General features: G+C 46.8%; 2 protein-coding genes across 3 annotated transcripts in view; one reads left to right on the forward strand and one right to left on the reverse strand.

Annotated features, from left to right (window-relative positions):
* Positions 1-15593, forward strand: part of LOC119960260 (basic leucine zipper and W2 domain-containing protein 1) — a 73996-nt gene extending 58403 nt beyond the window's left edge. For both annotated transcript variants that reach the window (XM_038788009.1, XM_038788017.1), the window contains 3 exons: positions 2902-3040; positions 6355-6477; positions 14372-15593. In XM_038788009.1, coding sequence (XP_038643937.1) covers positions 2902-3040; positions 6355-6477; positions 14372-14400 — 291 coding nt within the window. In that variant the 3' untranslated portion in view covers positions 14401-15593. The remainder of the gene's footprint in view (positions 1-2901; positions 3041-6354; positions 6478-14371) is intronic.
* Positions 15594-19119: 3526 nt separating this feature from the next.
* On the reverse strand, positions 19120-19359 carry LOC119962286 (60S acidic ribosomal protein P1-like). Its single transcript, XM_038790274.1, has one exon. The coding sequence runs from the start codon at positions 19357-19359 to the stop codon at positions 19120-19122; it is 240 nt and encodes a 79-aa protein (XP_038646202.1).
* Positions 19360-24324: the final 4965 nt, after the last annotated feature.

Raw genomic sequence — 24324 nt, forward strand, 5'->3', positions numbered from 1 at the left:
TAAGGTCGCATTGATTCTGTTCAGAGCATCCTCCCACAGACCTGCCTCTCGCTCCTTTCCCAACTCCTCTTCCTATTTACGCTTTAGCTCACCTACCTGCCTATCTGGGTTTCCTCCCACTCCATAAGTTCTTTATAGATTTCCGATATCTTCCCCTCCCCTACCCCCGTTCTGGAAACTACCTTGTCCTGTATCCCCTGCGGCGGTAGAAGCGGAAAGGTTGAAACCTGTCTTCACACAAAATTCCTTGCCTGCAGATACCGAAATCCATTCCTTCTCGGCAATTCAAATTTCTCCTCTAAATCCTCCAAACAGGGAAAGCTCCCAGCCTCTCAATTCCTGCTCTCTGCCGCCTCCGAAACTCCCCATCCATTCTCCCCGGTACAAACCGGTGATTACCACAAATTGGCGCCCACACCGACGCTCCCTCCACTCCCATATGCTTCAGCCACTGCCCCCAAACTCTCAGGGCCAACACTACCACTGGGCTTGTGGAGTACTGGGCCGGCGAGAACGGCAGAGGAGCAGTTACCAATGCCCCCAAACTTGTGCCCTTACGTGAGGCTGCCGCCACCCGCTCCCACACTGACCTCTCCCCCACTACCCAACTACCCACTTCCTAATCATGGCTATATTTGCTGCCCAGTCAAGTTCGGCAGTGCGACTCCCGGCTCTACTCCAACAGCATTTTCTTTCCTCGCGGAGTTTTACCCGCCCGCACAACCCCAGAGATCACCATATGCACCTGCTTAAAAAAGGCCTTTGGTATAAAAAAATATGGAGGCACTGTAAAACGAACAAAATCTCGGGAAATCTCGAGGTGTCATTTTAAGGTCTGTACCCTCCCCGCCAGTGACAACAGGAGCATGTCCCACCTTCAAAAGTCCTCCTTCGTTTGTTCAACTAACCGGGCCAAATTTAACTTGTGTAACATCCCCATGCACATGAATACCCAAGTAATGAAAACTCTCACCTCTTGCGGCAACTTCCCCAGTCTCCTCTCCTGCCTTCTCGCCTGGATCACAAAAACCTCGCACTTGCCCATATTCAATTTGTACCCCGAGAACCGGCCAAATTCCCCTATGATCCGCATAATCTCACCCATCACCCCTAACAGGTCAGAAATATGTAGGAGTAGGTCGTCGGCATTTCATGAGACCCTGTGTTCCACCCCCTACTCTCCCCTTCCCGTCCTGCGACGCTCTCAGCGCCATCACCAATGGCTCTATAGCCAAGGCAAACAACAGTGGGGAGAGGGGACATTCCCGCCTTGTCCCCCGGTGCAGTCTAAAGTAGTCCAAACGCACCCGGCTCATCCACACACTCTCTACCAGTGACTGGTACAGCAACCAAACCCAGTTAATAAAGCCCTGCCTAAACCGCTCCAGGATCTCGCACAACTAATTCCCCTCCACCCGGTCAAAGGTCTTCCTCCGTGTCCATAGTGACCACCACCGCCACCTCTCCCTCCGGAGGGCATCATGATCACATTCATGAGCCTTCTAACATTTGCCGTTAGCTGCCTGTCTTTGACAAACTCAGTCTGGTCCTCCCTTATTGCTCCCAGAATACAATCCTCCATCCTCGAGGCCAGTATTTTGGCTAGCAATTTGGCATCAACGTTCAGTAGGGAGATTGGTCTGTATGACCCACATTGCTCTGGGTCCTTCTCCTGCTTCAGGATCAATGAAATCGAAGCCTGCGACATTGTTGGGGGAAGGACACCCTGCTCCCTTGACTCATTGAATGCCCTCACCAGCAGCGAGCCCACCATCCCAGAAAACATCTTATAAAATTCCACTGGGTAGCCGCCCGGTTCCGGGGCCTTGCCCTACCGAATGGCATCCAATTCCTCTCCCACTTCTATAATCCCGATCGGGGCTCCCAACCCCTCCACCAATCTTTCCTCCACCTTCGGAAACTTCAACCCTTCCAAAAACTGCCTCATCCCCTCCACCCCAGCTGGGGGCTCTCGACTCATACTGCCAACTGTAAAACTTGAACACCCCGTTCACCCCTGCTGGGTCCAAGACTGTGTTTCCCCCCTCTGCCCTTCACTCTTCCTATCTCCTTGGCCGCCTCCCTTTTCCTAAGCTGCTGTGTTAGCATCCTCCTGGCCTTCCCACCATACTCGTATGTTGCCTCTCTTGCCTTTCTCAACTGCCCCACCACCTTCCCTGTGGATATCAGACCAAACTCCATGTGCTGCTTCTTCAACAACCACGCCTCCGGGACTTCAGATACCTTCTGTCCACTTGGAGTATCTCCCTAACCAGCTGTCCCATCTCCACCTTCTCCCTATGAGCCCATTTCGAAATTAGCTCCCCCCCAACCACTGCATTCAGCACCTGCCGCACCGTTATATTAACATTTTTCAATAGTCGAACCAGCAATGCTTGGTGGCTAGAAGCCTTCCTAGATAATTTTGAAAAAAAGTTGACTAGCAGATGCTGCTGTTGCGTATGGGGTGGCGTATCCAGTTTTCATATAGTTCATTTTAAAAAACCTTGCTATAGAGAATTTTATGTGGCTCTACAGTATGCAACTAATATTTAAGGTTTCCTTTAGTATAAATCCTATAAACATTTGGGGCTACCTTATAGGAAAGGTAGATGGGAGGAAAGAAGATGACACAAGTCACTAACTAACATCAGCGTTGAGCCCATTGTCCATTTGATCCCATTTTATCCATATCATTCTACTAATTAATCTTGAAAGAAATACTCCATAATTCACACTAAAAGGAAGCCAAGATCTATCTTTGTAGAGCCTGAGCAATCTTGATCTATTCTAGAATTTTTTTGGAGTAGCCTTGAAGGTTGGATGTCTGAAATTTGTTTATTCAGGTGCTTGGAGGTCTGACTGGACTAGGAATGGTAACTTTCACTTGTATCTTTTCAGCAATACAGCCCTCTCCTTGCTGCCTTCACCACCCAAGGTCAGTCTGAGCTGACTTTGCTGCTGAAGATTCAGGAATACTGTTATGACAATATTCAGTTCATGAAGGCCTTTCAGAAAATTGTGGTGCTTTTCTACAAAGGTAAATATGTGCAATGGATAATCAATACTGAGGACATTGGGAAATATTTGGATGTATCTTGGGAATAAAACTGTTGAAAGTTGTTCAACTATTTTTAAAGGTGTACAATCATGGATAATGTTTCATATGCAAAAAAAAAAATGTTCTCTGAATATGAGCTGTGAGGATTGGGGGTGGGGGTAATGAAATTAAATGAAAATCGCTTATTGTCACGAGTAGGCTTCAATGAAGTTACTGTGAAAAGCCCCTAGTCGCCACATTCCGCTCCTGTTCGGGGAGGCTGGAACGGGAATTGAACCGTGCTGCTGGCCAGCCTTGGTCTGCTTTAAAAGCCAGCGATTTAGCCCAGTGTAAACAGTTTTAAAAATTTCATCCGGTTCCCGGTAATGGGATTTGCATGATGTTCCTGAATTGTAGCTTTTCTTCTGTTTGTTTGCATGGTTAATCTCTGCGGTTTTGATTTTGTGGGGGTAACTTAAATGGTACCATAAGTATTTGTTTTTTGCATGTTTATGCCCAGCTAAGTTTTTAGTGAGTGTTATCTGAAACACAATTGTTCACGTGTTCATCTAGCGAGAGTTTTGCATCTTGTTCCATCTGTTTGTATTTGACTTAAGTCTCGTATTGGATGTTTGAATTATTTGTTGGTTCTGCTGTATTTGTTTGTATTGATTTGTGAGATGCTTCATGCCTTGCAGCAGAAACAATCCATTCTCTCTCCAGGAAGGCAGTTCTGACAAGAATGGTATTTTGATACTTGAAGTGAAAACAAAGTTCTGTTTCCTATGAAAAGGATCTCTCCATATGTCGATCCAATTTGAAATGAAATGAAAATCGCTTATTGTCACGAGTAGGCTTCAATGCAGTTACTGTGAAAAGCCCCTAGTCGCCACATTCCGGCGCCTGTTTGGGGAGGCTGTTACGGGAAGATTTTTTTGTTTGGATCATTTCCTCAGTATGAGGTTTGGTTTATTTGGGTTGATAAATGCTGTTGCTGACATACAATTCTACTTGATAGTGTTGGCTTGTTAATTGGCTATCGATATTGAGTTAATTAGCAAGTCTTGGGACCAGAAAGCACATTTCAATGTAGCTTTTCTTCCAGGAATAGGATGCTGAAACTCTTCATTCCTACCTTACTATTCCTGGTTTCACACTCTTTCTCACCATAAGCAGTATTTCCTGTAATTTCACATACTGAAGAATGCTGATTGCATCTTGGGTATGTCCTCCTAAACTAACTAAGAAGTCTTACAACACCAGGTTAAAGTCCACAGGTTTGTTTCAAATCACTAGCTTTCGGAGCACTGCTCCTTCCTCTGGTGAATTGAAACAAACCTGTTGGACTTTAACCTGGTGTTGTAAGACTTCTTACTGTGCTCACCCCAGTCCAACACCGGCACCTCCACATCACTCCTAAACTAAGATTCTGATTTTTTTTACTCTTCCATGGCTTATCTTGAACTGGGAGAATCGGTCCCATTCTCAGTCCAAGATCCTGTTCAAAGGAAATTATTTTGATGTGATGCCTTTATCCATAATTCTTCTTCGTAACTTGAATATTAAGTTTCAAAAATGTTAACCATGGCTAAAACTTACACATCAAGTAATTATCGAATGCTAGAAATTGTGGTGATATGCCTGTAAACAGTGTTGCACCTAGTTGATGATGTGACCTCCAACCAGCAGGTGGCGGTACAGATTCACCATGCGGTCTCAACAGTGGTCACGTGACAAGGCACGGCGATAAGCCAGGGCTGATATTTTTTTAATTATAAATTTAGAGTACCCAATTATTGTTTTTTTTTCCCCAAGGGGCAATTTAGTGTGGCCAATCCACCTAACCAGCACATCTTTGGGTTGTGGGGGTGAACCCCATGCAGACACGGGGAAAATGTGCAAACTCCACATGGACAACCAGGGCAGATCTGGTGATCCTCAAGGTTGTAAGACATACATGAGAACAGTCGTGCATAGGTGTACTTCCAGGGAGTCTAAAAGAAACTTCATGATAACTTGTTCTGTATCAGATCATTACCACATTATAGGATTAATAAAAATACTGAATTGGACAAGTCACCAGCAGTTCTCTAGATTCCTTGCTCGACAAAGAACACGGAAAGCTTTAATAAAAAAAAAAAATTACACATGTCTTTAAAGGAATTGGCCTCTGAATACCAGATCCAGTCAGCATGTGCTTGGATGCTTTACAGCAATTGAGGTGAAGCTGTTCCTGTCCCTGATGGAGCTTTGCCATCTGGATTTAAAGTTTCATTGAAGGAAGTCTTCAAAGTTAAGGTCATGCTTTGGTTTTTGAATTGGGACTTCTCATAGGTCGGTGAAGAAGACTGTTCAGAAATTGGTCTACAGGAGAATGGCTGAGTTTTTTCTTTCAAGCATTCATATTGGGAACTGAGATTTCTAAAAGTAAGTCTTTTTTAATACAAGAGGAAATTATTGCAAATTTCTTGCATTCCAAGAAATAGTTGGCAGTAAGCCCATCTCAAATGAGATTTTTGCCCTTTATGGTGGGTGTGATTTTGGGACAGATGATATTTGAGGCCTTGAGTAATCTAAGAAAAGTAGACTTGCAAACTGGGAATTAAGTTGGACCTTTCTATAGTGGCCTGCAGTAAGAACTTTTTGGCTATGGTGTAATTACCAGTATGAATGCACAAATTGTTCCACACATTGTAGACAACTGTTTCTAATTTCTATTTCTAATAAATCTTTGTTAAGCAAAGATTAGGACAGCAGGATATTTGGTTACCGGACAACCAGCTTTCATGAAACACATGAATTTCAAGCAAGTGTTTCAGCCCAGCACCAAATGAATCCTGGTTCTGGGACCAGAGTCAATAACTGTCATACAAATGCTGGGTATGAAACAATCTAATTAATTGCAAGAATAATACAATTACAGCTGCAGCACTGCAATTACATATTATTCGACGAGGAGGCTCGTACACTGTTTCTAATTCCTGATCTGTCAGTTGCCATTTCATTTCTGTTCTCCCCGCTTTTGGGAGATCAGCATAGGCTATTTCGGCCAAATGCCTGTCTATTCTTTAACATAATATTTCTCTCTCATTTTTTTCCAGCTACCTGCCCTCAGTTTATTCATGTTTCTATTTTAAATCTCAAAGAAACACAATTACTGGAATCCAGCTCCGATAATGATCCCGCTGACAAATATAAATCAAAGAATTTGGATATTCTCTTCCTACTTTGGAATTGGAGAAGATTGCATTTTATGTCTTGAGATTAGCATTGCTAACACAATCTTTTTATCTTTTCCTTCATCCACAATATAGCTGATGTTCTGAGTGAAGAAGCCATCTTGAAATGGTACAGAGAGCCTAATATGGCAAAAGGGAGAAGCATTTTCCTGGACCAGATGAAGAAATTTGTCGAGTGGCTCAAGAATGCTGAAGAAGGTAGAATCTAATAGATAAAAACTTTAGGGTGCAGGAACGCATAGTGTTGAATTTATTAAGCAAACATTTAAACTAGCCTTCTGGCATAGTGTAGAATTCAACCATTCTGCCACCCTACAACTTAATTGTAAATAATGCAATGTTATGTTGACATTGAAAGCCGATCTGTAAACTTAATCCCACCTAATTGGAAGCTCCGTACAAGGCAAGGTAAAGTCGCCATAGTCCCAGATGACCATAGGCTCCTTTCCCTTTTGAAGGGGAGAGCTGACTCGGGGTGATTTAACCTGGGGATCACCACACCTCCAGGCTAGGGGCAAGGTTAAGAAGGCGGGGCCACCATGAATAACCTCAGCCAGTACGGGAATTGAACCTGTGCTGCTGGCCTTGCGCTGCATCACAAACCAGCTGTCCAGCCAAGTGAGCTAAACTGGCCCCCAATCTTCGATTTTGTTTTCCAAATTTTCAACTTTTAAAATTTTACAACAATAGCAAACCCACCCAACACATTAAACCTCCCCACACTTCCCTCAGCAGTCAACTGTTCTACAAAATCCCCCCCCCCCCCCCCCCCCCCCCCCCAAACAAATTTCACCTTCTCCAGGTCCCCCCCACCATGCAGAGGCACAGGGTGGAGTAGCTGATCTCCACGCCAACAACTCCTGCCTGCGAGCAATCAGCGAGGCGAAGGCCAAGATGTCTGCAACTCCAGCCAGCCAGGCACCCCAAATGTGGCTTCCAGGGGACCGGGCTCCATGTCTTCGTGCAAAACCCTTGAAATGGTCCATGAAATCACCGTCCGAAACCTTTCCAACTTTGGTCAGGACCAGAAAATATGCTTGTGATTCGTAGGACTCTTCCCACTTCCGTGCCCAGACATCATCCACCCCCTCAAACAGCTGGCTCATCCATGACTTTGTCAGGTGCGCTCTGTACACCATCTTCAGCGTTATCAGCCCCAGCTTTGCACACAAAGTAGAGGCATTCACTCTTTGCAGCACCTCACACCACAAACCCTCCTCCAACGCTTCCCAAACTCCTCTCCAACCACCCCACCGACAGCAACCCCTCCAACAATGAAGAGGCGGGTGCTATCCATCTCTTCTCTCCCCCCCCCCCCCCCCCCCCCCCCCCCCCCCGTGCCAAACCAAGCTTCTCACTCATCTCCAAACCATCCTCCCAGAAACTAATCCTTCATCTCACTGATTCCCTCCCCTCTCCTCACATCCATCCTCCCCGGCTCAAATCTGTGACTTCCCCTGATCGACATCTTCTCTTCTCTTCCTGCCCGACCCTCCTCCCAATCTAAAATGTTGCCGAAACTGCCTCTTCAGTGTGGCCACCACCACTGGACTCGCTGAATACTTCCCTGGGGCCCTCCGGAGCGGCTCCGTTGCCAGCACCTGCAACCCTGACCCCCTGCATGAGTCCGCCTCCATCCTTACCCACAAAGACCCCTCTGTAGCACCACTTTCTTTATCCTGGCCCCCTTCCCCACCCATACAAACGAAGAGGTCAGCCTATTCACCTCCTTGAAAAATGGCTTAAGCAAAAAAGACCGGCAGGCACTGAAACAAAAATCGCAGTAAAATGCTCATCTTCACTGTCTATACCTGGCCCGCCAAGACAGAGGAAGATTACCTCACCTCGACAAATCAGCCTACGCCCTCCCCAGCAGGCTAAAAAAATTAAACTTTCAATGACCTACCCAGTCCTGAGCCACCACCAGCCCAGATACCCAGTGAGACGCCGCAAAAGGAAACCACAAAATATTCATTTTGCCCCAAATTCAATTTATACCGTCCGAACCTCCCAAATCCTTGAAACAAACCCATTATATCCCCCATCATCTACGTACAATGACACCCTTTGTTCCACACCTCCCTCACTATCCCTTTCCACAACTCCGAGTTCCTCAGCACAATGGCCCAGGGGCTCAATCGCCAACACAAACAGAAGGGGGGGATATGGGACACCACTGCCTCGTTCCCCGGTGCAATGAAAAATGACCTGAATTCATACGATTTCTGCGCACGCTCACCATCGGCTCCTTACACAGCAACTGCACCTATGCCACAAACTTCGGCCCGATCCCATATTTCTCCAACGCCGCAATCCGATAACTCCACTCCACCCGCTCAAATGCCTCCTCTGCATCTAATGCCATCTCATGATGCATCTCATGAGAATAAGCAATTTTCATTTAATCTCCTATTCCCTTCCCTCTGTTGGAAAAAGCACCACATTCAGCAGCTGCCCCACATTCGATGACAACTGTCTGCCCTTAACGAACCCCCGTCTGATCCTCCCCAGTTACCCTCAGAAGCCTCCCCATCAACCTTCATGCCAACACGATGTCCTATATCTTGGTGTCCACATTCGGCAAAGATATGGGCCTGTGCGACCCACACTCCATCGGCTCCTTAAGCAGCAACGAGATATGGGCCTGTCCCATCGTTTTGGCAAGATCCCCCTGACCATCGCATACACTCAACATTTCCACCAGCAGGGCATCAGTTTGTCCTGAAATTTCTTGTAAAATTCAACCGGGAACCCATTGGGCCCCACCGCCTTCTCCGCCTGCATCTTCCCGATTGCCACCTTCACCTCCTCTACTCCCAGTGGCTCCTCCAGCCCCGCCTTCTCCACATCAACCAACCTCGGGCACTCTAACCCCTCACAAAAACTCCCTCATCTCCTGCTCATCCTCCGGTGGCTACAACTTGTACAAAACCCTATAGAGCTCCACAAACACCTTGTTAATCTGCTCCAGAGCCACCACCAACTCCCTCCATCCTAACCCGAACTATGTCCCTCACTGAGGCCTGCTTACGAAGCTGATCTGCCAACATACGACCCGCCTTCTCCCCGTACTCTTAGACAGAACCTCCTCACCCTACTCAGCTGACTCACTGCTTTCCCCATGGTCAACAGTCAAACCCCACCTGCAACTACTTCCTCTTTGCCAGGATTCCTGAATCTGAGTCCCCCACTGGTTTAGCGCAGGGCTAAAATAGGTGGGGCTGGTTTAGCAGAGGACTAAAATAGCTGGCTCTTAAAGCAGACGAGGGCAGGCCAGCAGCACGGTTCAATTCCCATACCAGCCTCCCCGAACAGGTGCCGGAATGTGGCGGCTAGGGGCTTTTCACAGTAACTTCATTTGAAGCCGACTTGTGACAAGCGATTTTCATTTCATTTTTCATACCTCTCATCCACCTCAAATCTGTTCTAACACCGGATAAAAGCAAATTACTGCGGATGCTTGAATCTGAAACGAAAGAGAAAATTCTGGAAAATCTCAGCAGGTCTGGCAGCATCTGTAGGGAGAGAAAAGAGCTAACGTTTCGAGTTCAGATGACCCTTTGTCAAAGCTGACAAACACCATCTTTTAACACCGTTGCTGTTCCTCCATGCCCTTCCTGTCCACCTTAGCCTTAAACAAGATCACCTGTCTTTAGGGCCTCCCAAACCACTGACGGCATGACTTCCCCCGTACATTTGAATGCCACATACTCATATCATCACAGAAACTCAGTCAGCCCAACATCCATCCTCAACCCCGGTTTCTGGGTCACCCCCTTCTCCAGTGCAGAGAGTGATCTGAGATCACAATTACTGGTTGCTCTGCCCTCTTCAATCCAGCCAACAGTGCCTTCCCCACCACAAAAAAGTCAATCCTTGTGATCACCTAATAATGTTTTCTTCATGATGCCCGCATCATCCCAATTGGGGCATATACACTTACCAACGCCAACAACCTCTCCAAGTACATCTGTCCCGATCACAAACTTGCCCTCCTGATCTGCCACCACCACCTCCATGTGGAACCTCGCCTGCCAGAATAGCCCCCCCCCCTCCCCCAATTCCCAAGCCCTGCTATCAAACCCCAAATGAACCACCTGGCTCACCCAACCCTTCCTAAGCCCCATCTGTTGCAACATCACCACATCGGCGTTTAAACTCTTCATTGCGCAATTCCTCTCGGCTCTCTTCACTGGTCCTCCAAACCCCCTCATGCACCACGTCACCATTCTGACCTGGGGGCTGTCTCTCCTCTTGCCCCCTCCCAAAAAAAATATCCGTCATCACCATTACCCCGGGCATGTCCATCCGACCAGACCCCATCCCCATCCTTTTGTTACCATTGACCCCCACGCCCCCTTCCAAGAATATACCTCTCGTCCACTTCCTCTTACAAACACCTCACCCAGTGTCTATCCCCTCCCCCACCATTCACACCTCCTAGGTCCATCGAAACTTGCTCAACCAGACTCTCAATGACTGAGGCCCCTCCCCCACCATACCCTGTTCACCAGCCAACCTTTATTTGCTAGCACAGTGACTCCTGCCAGAGCCCTCCCCCCACCAAACCCTCCATAAGCCGGTCTCAAGCCCAGAAACCTTCTAAACCCCCACCCTACACTCACCAAAAGTCAACTCCACTCCCCCCTCCCCCGCCAGCCATACCACCAAAGTGGAGAGATCACATCCCCTAAACAAAAAAAAACAAATCACTAAGAAGAAACAAGAACACAGTTTTTTAAAAAAAACATTGAAAAAGATCCAGGTAAAAGCTCTAAGAAAACCATTCCCAGTCCGCACCATCAAAGTCCAGATCCCAACTCTCATCTCAATCCCATCCTTTAGACTTCACCAACGCGTCTGCCGCCTCAAAATAAAAGTCTTATTATGAATCACACTCCGCTTCTCAGGGTAGACTACTCCAAACCTCACCCTGCTGCTGTACAATACTACTTTCACCCGTCCGAAAGCTGCCTGCTTTCTCACCAACTCCGCCATAAGATCTTGGTATACATGTGTACCATCGACTTCCCACTTCACGTCCTACTTCTACTTTGCCCAGCTCAAAACCTCCTTCACGTGATAGCGGCCATGGCAGACCATGACCACCCATGGTGGCTCATTTGTTCTAGACTTTGGCCGGATTGACCAATGTGCCTTGTTCAGCTCATCGAGGGAGGGCTCTTCCCTTTTCCACCATCAATTTGGCAAACGTGTTTGAAAAATACTTGTTCGGCTTCAGGCCCTCCATCCCCTCAGGCAGACCCACAACCCTCAATTTTTGTCTCCTTGATCTGTTCTCCTCCAGGTCCTCCACCTAGGCTCTTAATCCTTTATTGACCTCCGCCACCCTCCGAAGCTCCTCACCTATCGAGGTGAACTGGTCGCTATGTTGCGACAATGTCTTCTCCACTCCCTTCACCTATCTTGCTCCCACACCTCGACCGACGTCTTTGTTAATGCAACCTTTATCGGGGCAAGCACTTCCTCCACCCACTCTTTAAGCGAAGCTGCTGCAGCACCTCTAAATGTTTGGCGAACTCCCCCGACGCCACCTCGGTCAGAGTCTCAACCGTGATGGGAGCGGCCCCACTTGATGAACCAGCCCTCGCCATCTTTCTTCCTGTTGAATTCACAGCAATACTCGCCAGGGGACGGTTGCTCACCCCCTTCTGACCCTGACCTTTCTTCTGGAACTTCGACATTCTACCGACTCCTCAGGCCTTCCCACCCCACTCATTTAAAAAATACCCCTGAGACCAGGCATAAAGACCCTAGCAGGAACCACCTAACATGTGACTTCAACCTACATGTTGCCACCGGAAGTCTGTCCGAATCTTAGTATAGTATACTTTGTATAGCATCCTTTGCATAATATTATGATACAGGAATATTGCTTGGCTACAAAGATGATCTATAGTGGTGTTTTATGCGACCCAGCACAGATGTGCCTGACTGTCAGCCATTGTCTAATTCAATGTCCGAACAAGCTCGAGGGGCTGAATTGTCTGTAAGTTAGTATATACTGTAAATGGTACTCAGTACTTTAGGCCATGTAATTGCAAGATTGTAACCAATACTTATGGGAGGGTTGATTATTTTTGGATTTTTTTGTAAGAGTAAATGTCTAAGAGGGAGTGACCTCTTACCCTCTAGTAAGATTTCTTGTTTTATACTTGCTCAGTTGCGACACTGTTGAGCAATGAAGTTATGTTTAAGCTCCACTTCAGGACCGGAGTGCTGATCGGAGGTGTTGTGTTTCAGATGAGATTGTAAATTTTAAGGCCTAACCTGCCTTTGAATGGGTGCACTGGACCCTGTGACACCATTATAAGAGGGAGGAACAGGAAATTGACCTGGTCAATTAACCATCAACTAACGCAGCCAAAGCTCATTAATCAATCACTTTTCTTGATATATTGCTGGTGCAGAATGACTGCAAAGCAATCATCATTCAAAGAATAATTGCTCTGCCCACCTGACTAATTCATTTTTGGAAAACAGTTCAAAATAATTTGTGAGCTTGTCAAATTTGAGATGTCAGTAGACTGTGTTCAAAGGATTAACAAATTTCACACTGACCAATCCAGGTATCGCACCATTTTTTAAATAGGAACCTATCTAGGCAGTGGATTCAACCGAATTAACACAGGAAGAGTTGAAAAGAAACTACTTGTCACAATCAATATATGCAACAAACAAGTTTTATAGCTGGAATATTAGTATGTATGTTTTGAGGCTATGCTAAGGTGTTGTGTGATGATATGCATAAAGCAATTCTATATTTAATATTCTACACTACCTCCGACAAGTAGGTGGCAGTGTAAATCTACCATGCGGCTCTGTCTCGAGGCAGTTGGGAGTATGCCGTGTTGGTGGATGGACATGTTTTGCAGTAGCACTAGAATAGTTAGTGTTTGTAGTTTGTCATATATTTATTCCAGTTATCTTTACCACGCAGTTGTTTCATTGTTTTTTTTTTAAATTTAGAGTACCCAATTATTTTTTCTCCAATTAAGGGGCAATTTAGCGAGGCCAATCCATCTAACCTTCACATCTTTGTGAAACCCACACAGACATGGGGAGAATGTGCAAACTCCACACGGATTGTGACCCAGGGCCGGAATTCATACCTTGGTCCTCAGCGTCACAGTCCCAGTGCTAACCACTGTACCACATGTCTCCCCACACAGTTGTTTCATAATTTATTTAAACTAGATGTTCTGTAGTGCATCATTCCTATCGGCTATTTTACAGAACATGACATTATGCTGCATCAATCAGATTGTTTTTCTGCATCTTAACAAGTACACAGTAACTAGAATGTTAATGCAAGATCGTGTTATAGAGATTGTCAACTTCTGCAGTAAAAGAGGGGGTGGAATATTTTGGAAGGAACTTCAAATATGTTTAGTACGACCATGGTGATGAATATAGGATAGATAACCTGCTTGGTCATCGGAGGTGTAGTTTGGAAATGGGAGATTTTAAAGCAGTTGAATGCTGTAAGAGATGGGGTTATACTGCATTTGGCTGTGGAGATTTTCATATCACTGAGTACTCTGCAGTTGAAATGGGAAGTAATTGAGATGGCTATTTGGTACCTGGACCATCTGTCAGACCTACACGCTGACATAGTAAAGGTTTTACCAGATGAGAGGACGCAGGTTTTGGCGGCTTTAATTAAGTTGCCTGCTGAGGCACCAGCGATTGATTAATCAGCTTTGGCTGTGTTGGTTGAAGATCAATTGACCCAGGTCAATTTCCTGTTTTTCCCTCTTTTATAATGGTGCCACAGGATGATTTCAGTACACTCACTCAACAGTCAGATTGGGCCGGCAAATTTAGCATCTCATCTGAAACATACCAACAACAAATCAGCGCTCCACTGGAACATCGAATTCTGAAGTGGAGCTTAAACACAACCTCATTGCTCAGTACTTTGTCTAAACTGGTGCTCAAATCTCTTGTTTATCTTCCAAGAATAAGAACGAATTGATTTACAAAATTACATTTTACTTTTAAATGCTGCATTGCTTTCCTGCTTAAAATAAAATGGCTACCCAAATTGATAACTTCTTCTTCTCCACAGAATCGGAGTCTGAAAGTGAAGAGGACTGAAATTGGAAGAATGTCAATTGAAATCATGTTCTGTATTTTTAATAAACCACAGGGGTTGTAGAATTGAATTTCAGAGTTCAGAAATTGTCTTGATTTGGCATTCTACCTCCTGTATTTTCTACTGTAATATCTAGATGTAAATTAAGGGCTTTACAGTGATCGCACTGGTTTGTTTTAATTCAGTTTTCTATATAATAAAGTTATTGCAAACGTCTTCTGACTTCAAATTATCGGCTATAAAAGTCAGTTGCAATTACTTTGGAGCGGTTGTTTTTTGTTTGCTGTTCATATTGATGAAGAAGCTTTATATTTTTCTGAGGAAGTTCTCATTTTCAGATTTAATGGTGAATCAATGCTTTCTTGATCAGTCTTGGTTGTATCAGAGCGCACAAGTTGTACTCTAATCTTCAGTTAAGCCTTGAACTCAGCACTGTAGAACCAAGTGGCAGCATCTTGTAGGCCTGTGGGAGTTGAGAGATTTAAATTAAGGATGTGTTATGCCACTAGGTTATTCTATACATGAAGTACAACTTGTTCAGTCTGTTTTTTAAAGTTACCAAGAATTTACAGGAGGATGAAGTCCAGAAAATAAGACCATTTTATTACAATCTCCCTTTTTTTGACTACACAGTTGTATTCTGTCCAAATTGAAATTGAGTGCTTGTTCAGTCCCAACTAAAGCAGTAGTGTTGTGACTTAATAGTTTCTTGCATTGTGAATGGAGAATTTCAAGTGCATCTTATTTTGTGTAGTCATACAATCCCTTTACCAGTATACAGAGTGATTTTAAATCAAGTTGGTTCCTTTGTTGTTCAGTGTACTCTTGACAAATCTGTTAACCCAAGAAGCACAGTCCGTCAGTCTACAAATGTGCGCAATGACTACAGGTTATTAGATAAATGGTTTTGAATCTTTTGCTTTCATGAGATACTCATGTGAATAAACTTAGTTTTTAACCCATTTTTGTAATGCACAGAAGCCACCTTAAGTGCATTTCTTTTGGTGGTCATTACGTACAAATTAAATTAAGCCAGTAGGAGGGATACAAAATGTTTTCTCAAATCATGGTTGGAAAACCCTTCCACACTGTTCATATAAGTGTTAAATGATGGAGAATCCTTCCCATTACAGTAAAAGAATTGTTAACTTTGGTTATATATGTACCAAAAATTAAACTACTTTTTATCAACCAATCTACCTAGAACACTGGCTTTTTGCAGTTGTGCATTTCGGTTTGTAAATGTGGTACACAAAGTTTCTGGTGTGTCCTTTGGCTCCTTAACTTCATAATGGACATAACTGAGCAGTTTTTTTCTATTGCTCGGTGAAGCAGTGTCACAAATGTATTTTTAAGGCTGTTTTACCCAAATGCTCTTCTGTATATAAATTAATCGATTTGAAGTTGCTTGTGCCTATTGAAACGGAGTTGTTTCCATAATTGTTCCCATTAAACATTTTCTGCTGAGTGCAGCATGAGATATGAGCTCCTATTAAAAGCAAAATAGCTTCAAGGTACTGTTCAATTTGTTGCCATGTGCGAAAACAAAATTATCTGCCCTATTGGCATTTTACCTGAACCTGGTGTCTGTTTTTGTACATCAGACACCCAAATCTTGAGTGGAAATGAAGTACTGAGAAAGTTGCTGTATTTTTTTAATATGGAGTGCACTCCATTTACCAACATGTGTTCTGTTGGCTCCCTTGATTTCAAGTTCTAAAATTTGGATCCTTGGGTGAGAGGTTTTAGTCAAAAACTGTCCCTTGCCTCAATCTTTGATTTGTCCTTTGATCTTGTATGTGAGCACCTACCCTATAGTAAACAACTATGCATTGGTCCTTGACTAACTGTAGATAGTGCCTGCTCGCAAAGTTTGAAATTGTCCAGTGTATACTGAAACCTGTATGATCTCCTTTTGAGCAGACCCATAAGACTGCTATCTCATGTTACTCTATTATTCAAGTTCCCAATAATGGCCAGGTGTTTTGGACAACTAATCATCTGCAAAAAAGAGTGGTGCTCTGCAAGAGATTGTCTTAAAAATATATTTTGGCCTACCTCAAGAGAAATGGGATCAGTGCTTCTAATCTTGTGCTTACGTTTCTGATCTGATCACCATCTTCCAATGAAGTGTTTTTACCAATGTGTTTTTTTTCTGAAATTGAGACTTTTATTTGTAAAAACAAAAAGGATTGAAATTGAAAATCGCTTATTGTCACGAGTAGGCTTCAATGAAGTTACTGTGAAAAGCCCCTAGTCGCCACATTCCGGGGAGGCTGGTACGGGAATCGAACCGTGCTGCTGGCCTGCTTTAAAAGCCAGCGATTTAGCCTTGTGAGCTAAACCAGCCCCTGGTTGGTTCAGCCCCTACTACTAAACCTAGTAGTTACAGATCAGTGTCACATCAGGGGTGAGGAAGCTTTTTGCAAATACTCCAGGAGAAAATTAACAGCCACTTGGACAAGCATACACTGAAAGGAGCCATCGTGGATGTAATGGAAAATTGTTGGTTGTGGTTTCTGAACTAGAAAGATGGATGAAAGCAGTGTAGTTGGTATATATTTTTTATTTGTTCATGGGATGTGGGCATTGCTGCCTGGGTCAGCATTTATTGCCCATTCCTGAGGGCATTTGAGAGTCAACCATATTGCTGTGGATCTGGAGTCACATGTAGGCCAGACCAGGTAAGGATCACAGATTTCCTTCCATAAAAGGACATTCATGAACAAGTTTTTTTTTATGACAATCTACCAAGGTTTCATAATTCCAGATTTATATTGAATTCAAATTTTGTCCAGGATTCTCTAAAGGTAAACTTGCAGGTTGAGTCCGTAATTAAGAAAGCAAATGTAATGTTTCATTTATCTCAAGAGGCTTGGAATATAAAAGCAGGGATGTACTTCTGAGGCTTTATAAAGCACTAGTTAGGCCCCATTTAGAATACTGTGAGCAATTTTGGGCCCCATACCTCAGGAAGGACATACTGGAGCGGGTCCAGCGGAGATTCACACGGATGATCCCAGGAATGGTAGGCCTAACATACGATGAACGTCTGAGGATCGTGGGATTATATTCATTGGAGTTTAGGAGGTTGAGGGGAGATCTAATAGAAACGTACAAGATAATGAATGGCTTGGATAGGATGGACGTAGGGAAGTTGTTTCCATTAGCTGGGGAGACTAGGACGCGGGGGCACAGCCTTAGAATAAAAGGGAGTCACTTTAGAACAGAGATGAGGAGAAATTTCTTCAGCCAGAGAGTGGTAGGTCTGTGGAATTCATTGCCACAGAGGGCGGTGGAGGCCGGGACATTGAGTGTCTTTAAGACAGAAATTGATAAATTCTTGATTTCTCGAGGAATTAAGGGCTATGGGGAGAGAGCAGGTAAATGGAGTTGAAATCAACCATGATTGAATGGTGGAGTGGACTCGATGGGCCAAATGGCCTTACTTCCACTCCTATGTCTTATGGTCTTAAACTGAGACAGAGGGTAATGGACCACCAAATGAAAACCAACGGCAAACTAAATTCAATGGAGAAGCGTGTGATGCCTTTTGGTAAAAATATCTGTCACGGGTTGATAAAAGGAGGTTTGTACACAAACCCCACAAATGTAGCCGCCTAGATTTTGTCAGGGTTGAGTTTCTCCAATGTGATACATTAAGGTTCATTTTCAAATGCAAATTTCTCTCCCCTCCACCACCCCACCTTATTGAATCTGTGTATTGGGGATTAATATAGCATTCTCTTTCAAGGACCTGTTGCCAAATGACTTGAATAATAGGAGTTTCTGTAGTTGTGAAGCAGCCCTTGTGTGTATACGAACATGAGGTTCCTTGTCCCTTTGTATTAATGGCCACAGTAAGCAGTTTAAACAGAGCTCTAGTTCTGTAATTCAATGGAAAACTTTAATGAGAATATGTTTCAAAATGTGGTCTGCTGTAAAAGTCAAGAATTGTCTGGTTCAACTCCAGCTTAGGCCACTTGTCAAGATAACCACCTTTCTGCATCTCTGACACGTGCACAAGGTTGGGCTTCTCCCTTTGCTCCACCCTTCCATATAAAAATAATACGATTAAAGTTTTATTTCACTTAACTGGACCACCACATCATTAGCCTGGGCCAGAACACACCCTCTCTGCAATTGTGTAAAACACCACCTCTTTATCCAGCAACAATCTGCCTCCAGCCAAGGTATTCAGCTGTGCCCTTGCAATAGAGCAAGTGTAGCAAATTTTAATGTACACAAACATCCACATGACTGCTTTCTCCCAGCATTTTGCATCAGAAGACCATTTTGCCCAGGCATCAATTAGTATCCCCCAAAGGGGAAATCAGTCCCTTTTTAGATGCAAAATTTTATATATAGTAGCCAATTATTTTTTTCACTCCAGGGCATTCAAATCAGTTTTAAGCCTATCATAGCAGGAAGGATGATCATGGTTGCAGGAACTGTCAAAATTTTTTTTCCGGGAACCCATTTCTACCAACTGGCTGATTAACCACCCACCATTTTCTCTTGCCTTGTTTGCTGCTGACAAAATGGAGCAATTGTGCCCAAAGCATGTGATGGTGATGTTTGGGGGCTGTGACCTGCTGTCTGCCTCCCTCAAGCAGTAAGATTACCATGAATTTTTTTTTAAATCTTCAGCCGCAGCAGCCGGCTTTTATATTCAAATTTAATTTTTTTGTAAATTGTAACAATGTTGTTGCAGGGCATGTTTAATCAAAGCCCATGTCATTGTCAGACTTTTCAGATTCTTCCTGTTTTTTCTCTTCAGCACCAACGTTGCAGATCAGACTATTGGTGTCAATATTAGCCAATGCCTTGGCAAACAGACTAGGCATGAAAGGCTCAATGATCACACCAACTGTTTTAATCAGGGCATTGAGTTTGTCTTCAGTGACCTCGTCAGGCAGGATGAGCACACTAGATACAGGCGATTCTGAGGTGAAGGCCATGGTGCTGGATCTCTGCTAGTCGCTGGGGGAGGAAACTCGGCCGTCGCTTTGGTCAGAAGAATCGAGCACTTGCGAACGGGGCAGAGCGAGCAGCAGCTGGCTTTTAACTATGCCTGCTGCAAGCTGCCTTTTTACCATATAAAAAAATGTGGCTGCACTGCGCAGTGCACCGATGAGTGCACACGCACAGTGCGGCCGCATTTTTAAAAATATATGGTAAAAAAGCCACTCAGCCAGCATAGTTAAAAGCCAGCTGTTGATGACTTCTGGTTGCGGTGATGCGGAGCTAAGCCGCACGTTCGGTAGCTCCTGCTATTTTCGGTCTTTTGGGCTCTTTTAAGGGCCCGTTGCGGTGCTGGTTGGACTTTTCCCGGTGTGGGAACACATCCACTGCGCTTTTCTGCCAGTGGATGGAGGAGTGGTTAAAAAATCGGCTTTGGAGCAGAGAACGGTGCGAGTCGGGCAGGGAGACGGCAGCAGTGGGCGCAGGAGCTGCTTCAGAGAGCTGAAGGCTGAGCTTTTGGAACCGCTTAAGGCCTCGCTTGACAAGCTCATGGCGACTCAGATGGCTCAGTGTGTCGAGTTCCGAGAGTTACGGCAAAAGGCCTCAGAGCGAGGATGAGATCCTAGGCCTGGCAGTGGAGGTGGAGTCGCACGAGGCACTCCACAAGAAATAGCAGGCGGAGATGGAGAACCGCTCCCGTCGGAAGAACCTGCGGATCCTGGGCCTCCCGGAGGGGCTGGAAGGTTCGGACTTGGAGGCCTATGTGGCCGTGATGTTGAACTCGCTCATGGGCGCGGGGCCATTCCAGGGGCCCTTGGAGCTGGAGGGTGCCCATCGAGTGCTGATGAGGAAGCTCAAGCCGAATGAGCCGCCTAGGGCAGTGCTGGTCCATTTTCACCGCTTCGTTGACCGTGAGTGTGTGCTGAGATGGGCGAAGAAGGAGAGGAGCAGCAAGTGGGGGAATGCAGAGATCAGGATTTATGAGGACTGGAGTGCGGAGGTGGCAAAGAGAAGGGCTGGTTTTAATCGGATGAAGGCATTGCTTCACAAGAAAGGGGTGAAGTTTGGCCTGTTACAGCCGGCACGCCTCTGGGTCACTTACAAAGACCGCCAGCTTTACTTTGATTCCCCGGAGGATGCCTGGGCCTTCGTCCAGGCAGAGAACTTGGACTCGGACTGGGGACTGATTTACATGGTCCGGAGGCCTTGTCCTCCTTTCGCTTTTCTGGTTTGGTTGTTAATGTCTTTTGCTTTTTCGGGGCTTTTATTTATTCATTTTGGTGCTTTCTTGTTTTTTCACTGGTGGAGGGCTGGGGAACTGTTTGCGGGCCCGCTGGGTCATGCGCCCTTTTTCCCGCGTGATGGGTCGGGGTCTGAGATGGAAGCGCGGGCTTTCTTCCCGCGCTGGAGGCGTAGTGGGCAGGACCAGCACTGGGTGGGGGGAGTGGTGGTTGTGTTCCACCGGGGAGGGTCGTTGGGGTGGTGGGAGCAACCGGGGTCAGCAGGAGTCGGCTGACTTACGGAAGTACGATGGAAGGGATTACGCAGCTGGGGGTGGGGGGGCCCTAGCTAGGGGGGGTGGGGGGAGAGGAATAGGGGGGAGGTACCGGGTTGCTGCTGGAGGGGAACTGCTGGTGATGGGGGGAGTTGGGAGGAGGGTCTGCCACCGTGGGGAACGGGCCTGGCGGGTTCTGCGGGCACATGGGGAGCCGAGGGAGAGTTATGGCTGATCGGCACAGAGGGAGGGGGAAGACCCCCCCCCCCCCCCCCCGCCGAATTCGGCTGGTCACATGGAACGTGAGGGGGCTGAATGGGCCGGTAAAGCGGTCCCGGGTCTTGGTGCACTTGAAGGGGCTGGGGGCGGACGTAGCCATGCTCCAGGAGACGCACCTTAAGGTGGCGGATCAGGTGAGGCTGAGAAGAGGTTGGGTTGGACAGCTGTTCCACTCGGGGCTAGATGCGAAGAATCGAGGGGTGGTGATTTTAGTTAGTAAGAGCTTGTCATTTGTGGTGTCGAGTGTGGTGGCGGATAGCTGTGGTAGGTATGTAATGGTGAGTGGTAGGCTTCAAGGGGAGTGGGTGGTTCTGGTTAATGTGTACGCCCCCAATTGGGACGATGCAGGTTTCATGCGGCGAATGTTGAGCCGGATTCTGGACCTGGAATGGGGGGGTTTGATTTTGGGAGGGGATTTTAATACGGTGCTGGACCCAGCTCTGGATCGTTCGAGGTCTAAGACAGGCAAGAGGCCGGCAGTGGCCACAGTGCTGAGGGGTTTATGGGTCAGAGGGGAAGGGTAAATCCTTGGAGGTTCTTGAGGCCGGGAGTTCTCCTTTTTCTCCCATGTCCATAAGTCTTATTCCCGGATTGATTCTTTTGTCCTCAGCAGGGCACTAATCCCGAGAGTGGTGGGGGCGGAGTATTCGGCGATAGTTATATCGGACCACGCTCCACATTCGGTGGACCTGGAGCTCTGGGAGGGGAAGGACCAGCACCCGCTGTGGAGGTTGGATGTGGGGCTTCTGTCAGAGGAGGAAGTATGTGGACGGGTCCGTAGGTGCATAGAGGGGTATTTGGAAGCTAATGATAATGGGGAGGTGGTCTGGGAAGCGTTGAAGGCAGTGGTTAGAGGGGAGCTGATATCTATTCGGGCGCACAGGGAGGAGGGAGAGGTTGGTGGAAGAAATGGTAAGGGTGGACAGGAGGTATACGGATGTCCCGGAAGAGGGGCTTTTGAGGAAGCGTTGCAGTCTCCAAGCGGAGTTTGATATACTGACCACCCCGAAGGCAGAAGTGCAGTGGAGGAGGGCACAGGGGGCGGTATACGAATACGGAGAGAAGGCAAGTCGGATGCTGGCCCATCAGCTCCGGAAACTGGAAGCAGCGAGAGAGATGGGTGGGTGGGTGGGGGGTTGGGTTGGGGGGGGGGGGGCAAGTTAGGGATGTAGGAGGGAACCTGGTGCTGGGCGCTAGGGACATTAATGGGGTGTTTGGGTCCTTCTATGAGGAGCTGTATCGGTCGGTGCCCCCTAGGGAAGAGGGTGGAATGGACCGCTTTTTGGATAAGCTGGAGTTCCCAAGAGTGGAGGGGAGAGGGTGGGGGCCCCAATCGAGTTGGAGGAGCTGATTGAGGCGTTGGGGAGCATGCAGACAGGGAAAGCACCAGGACCTGATGGGTTCCCGGTGGAGTTTTATAAGAAGTTCTATAAGAAGTTCTCAGACCTGCTGGGCCCGTTGTTAGTGAGGACCCTGAATGAGGCGAGGGAGTGGGAGGGCTTTGCCCCCGACGATGTCCAGAGCAATAATCTCACTGATTCTGAAGCGGGTTAAGGACCCCCTCCAGTGTGGGTCTTACAGGCTGATCTCATTTCTCAACATGGACGCAAAGTTGTTGGCCAAGATACTGTCCAGGAGGGTGGAAGATGTGGTCCCGCTGGTTATCCATGAGGACCAAATGGGGTTTGTGAAGGGGATGCAGCTGAATGTCAATGTGCGGCGGTTACTTAATGTTATAATGTCAGCGGCAGATGGGGAGGTGGAAATAGTAGCATCAATGGATGCGGAGAAGGCCTTCGATAGGGTGGAGTGGAGCTACCTGTGGGAGGTGCTGAGGAGATTTGGGTTTGGTGAGGGATTCATTAGGTGGGTGAGGCTGCTGTACAGTGCTCCGGTAGCGAGCGTGGTGACAAACTGGAGGAGGTCGGAGGACTTTCGGCTGTCCTGGGGGAATGAGGCAGGGTGCCCCTTGTCTCCCCTGCTCTTCGCGTTAGCAATTGAACCCCTGGCCATGGCGTGAGGGATTCGAAGAACTGGAGGGGGATTGTGTGGGGTGGGGAGGAGCACCGGCTGTCGTTGTACGCAGATGATTTGCTGATCTGGCTGGGGGGGGGGGGGGGGGGGGGGGGGGGGATGGATGCCTGAGGTGTTGAGGATACTTGGGGAGTTTGGGGACATTTCAGGCTATAAGCTCAACGTGGGGAAGAGTGAGTTGTTTGTGCTGCACAAACTAGGGGAACTAGGTGAGGGAGATAGGAGAGGTCCCATTGAAGAGCTTTAGATATCTGGGTGTCCAGATAGCTGGGAGACCCTTCATAGGCTAAACTTTGAGGCTGGTGAACAGATGGAGGAGTTCAGGAGGTGGGATGTGTTGCCACTCTCCTTGGCGGGCAGGGTCCAGTCGGTTAAGGTGACGGTGCTCCTGAGGTTTTTGTTTCTCTTTCAGTGTCTCCCCATCTTGATCCCGAAGGCTTTTTTTTTAGGAGGGTTAATACGAGTATTTTGGGGTTCGTGTGGGTGCTGAAGACCCTGAGAGTGAGGAGGGTATTCTTGGAGTGAGGCAGGTGGTCTGGCATTGCCCAACCTGTCTGGGTACTACTGGGCTGCGAATGTGGCAATGATCCGTAGGTGGGTGATGGAGCTGCATGGAAGAGGATGGAGGTGGTATCCTGTGTGGGCACAACCTTGGAGGTGCTGGTAAGGTATTCTACGAGTCCAGTAGTGGTGGCTTCCCTCAAAATTTGGGGGCAGCATAGGGGGGAGGAGAAGGTCTCAGTCTTTTCCGATAAAGGGCAACCACCAGTTTGCACCAGGGAGAATGGATGGTGGGGGTTTTGAGTTGGCATAGGGCAGGCATCAGGTGGACCTCTTCCTCGATGGGAAGTTTGTGACTTGAGGAGTTGGAGGGGAAGTGGGGTCTTCTCCTTGGGAATACCTTTAGGTATATGCAGATTAGGGCTTTTGTTCAGTGGCAGGTGGTGGAGATTCCGCTATTGCCGCTAAGGGGGGGGGGGTTCAGGATAGGGTGCTGTCGGGGACGTGGGTCAGAGAGGACAGGATCTCTGCAATTTATCAGGTGATGCAGGAGGGGGAAGAGGCCTCCGTGGAGGAGCTGAAAGCGAAGTGGGAGGAGCTGGGGGAGATCAACGAGGGGACATGGGCGGACGCCCTGGGGAGGGTGAATTCT

The sequence above is a fragment of the Scyliorhinus canicula genome, chromosome 2, assembly GCF_902713615.1.
Source record: "Scyliorhinus canicula chromosome 2, sScyCan1.1, whole genome shotgun sequence".
NCBI classification, from domain to species: Eukaryota; Metazoa; Chordata; class Chondrichthyes; order Carcharhiniformes; family Scyliorhinidae; genus Scyliorhinus; species Scyliorhinus canicula.

Bases quoted from the DNA above. Each gene is read 5' to 3' on its own strand.
- LOC119962286 (XM_038790274.1), bottom strand. From the start codon at position 19,359: ATGGCCTTCACCTCAGAATCGCCTGTATCTAGTGTGCTCATCCTGCCT.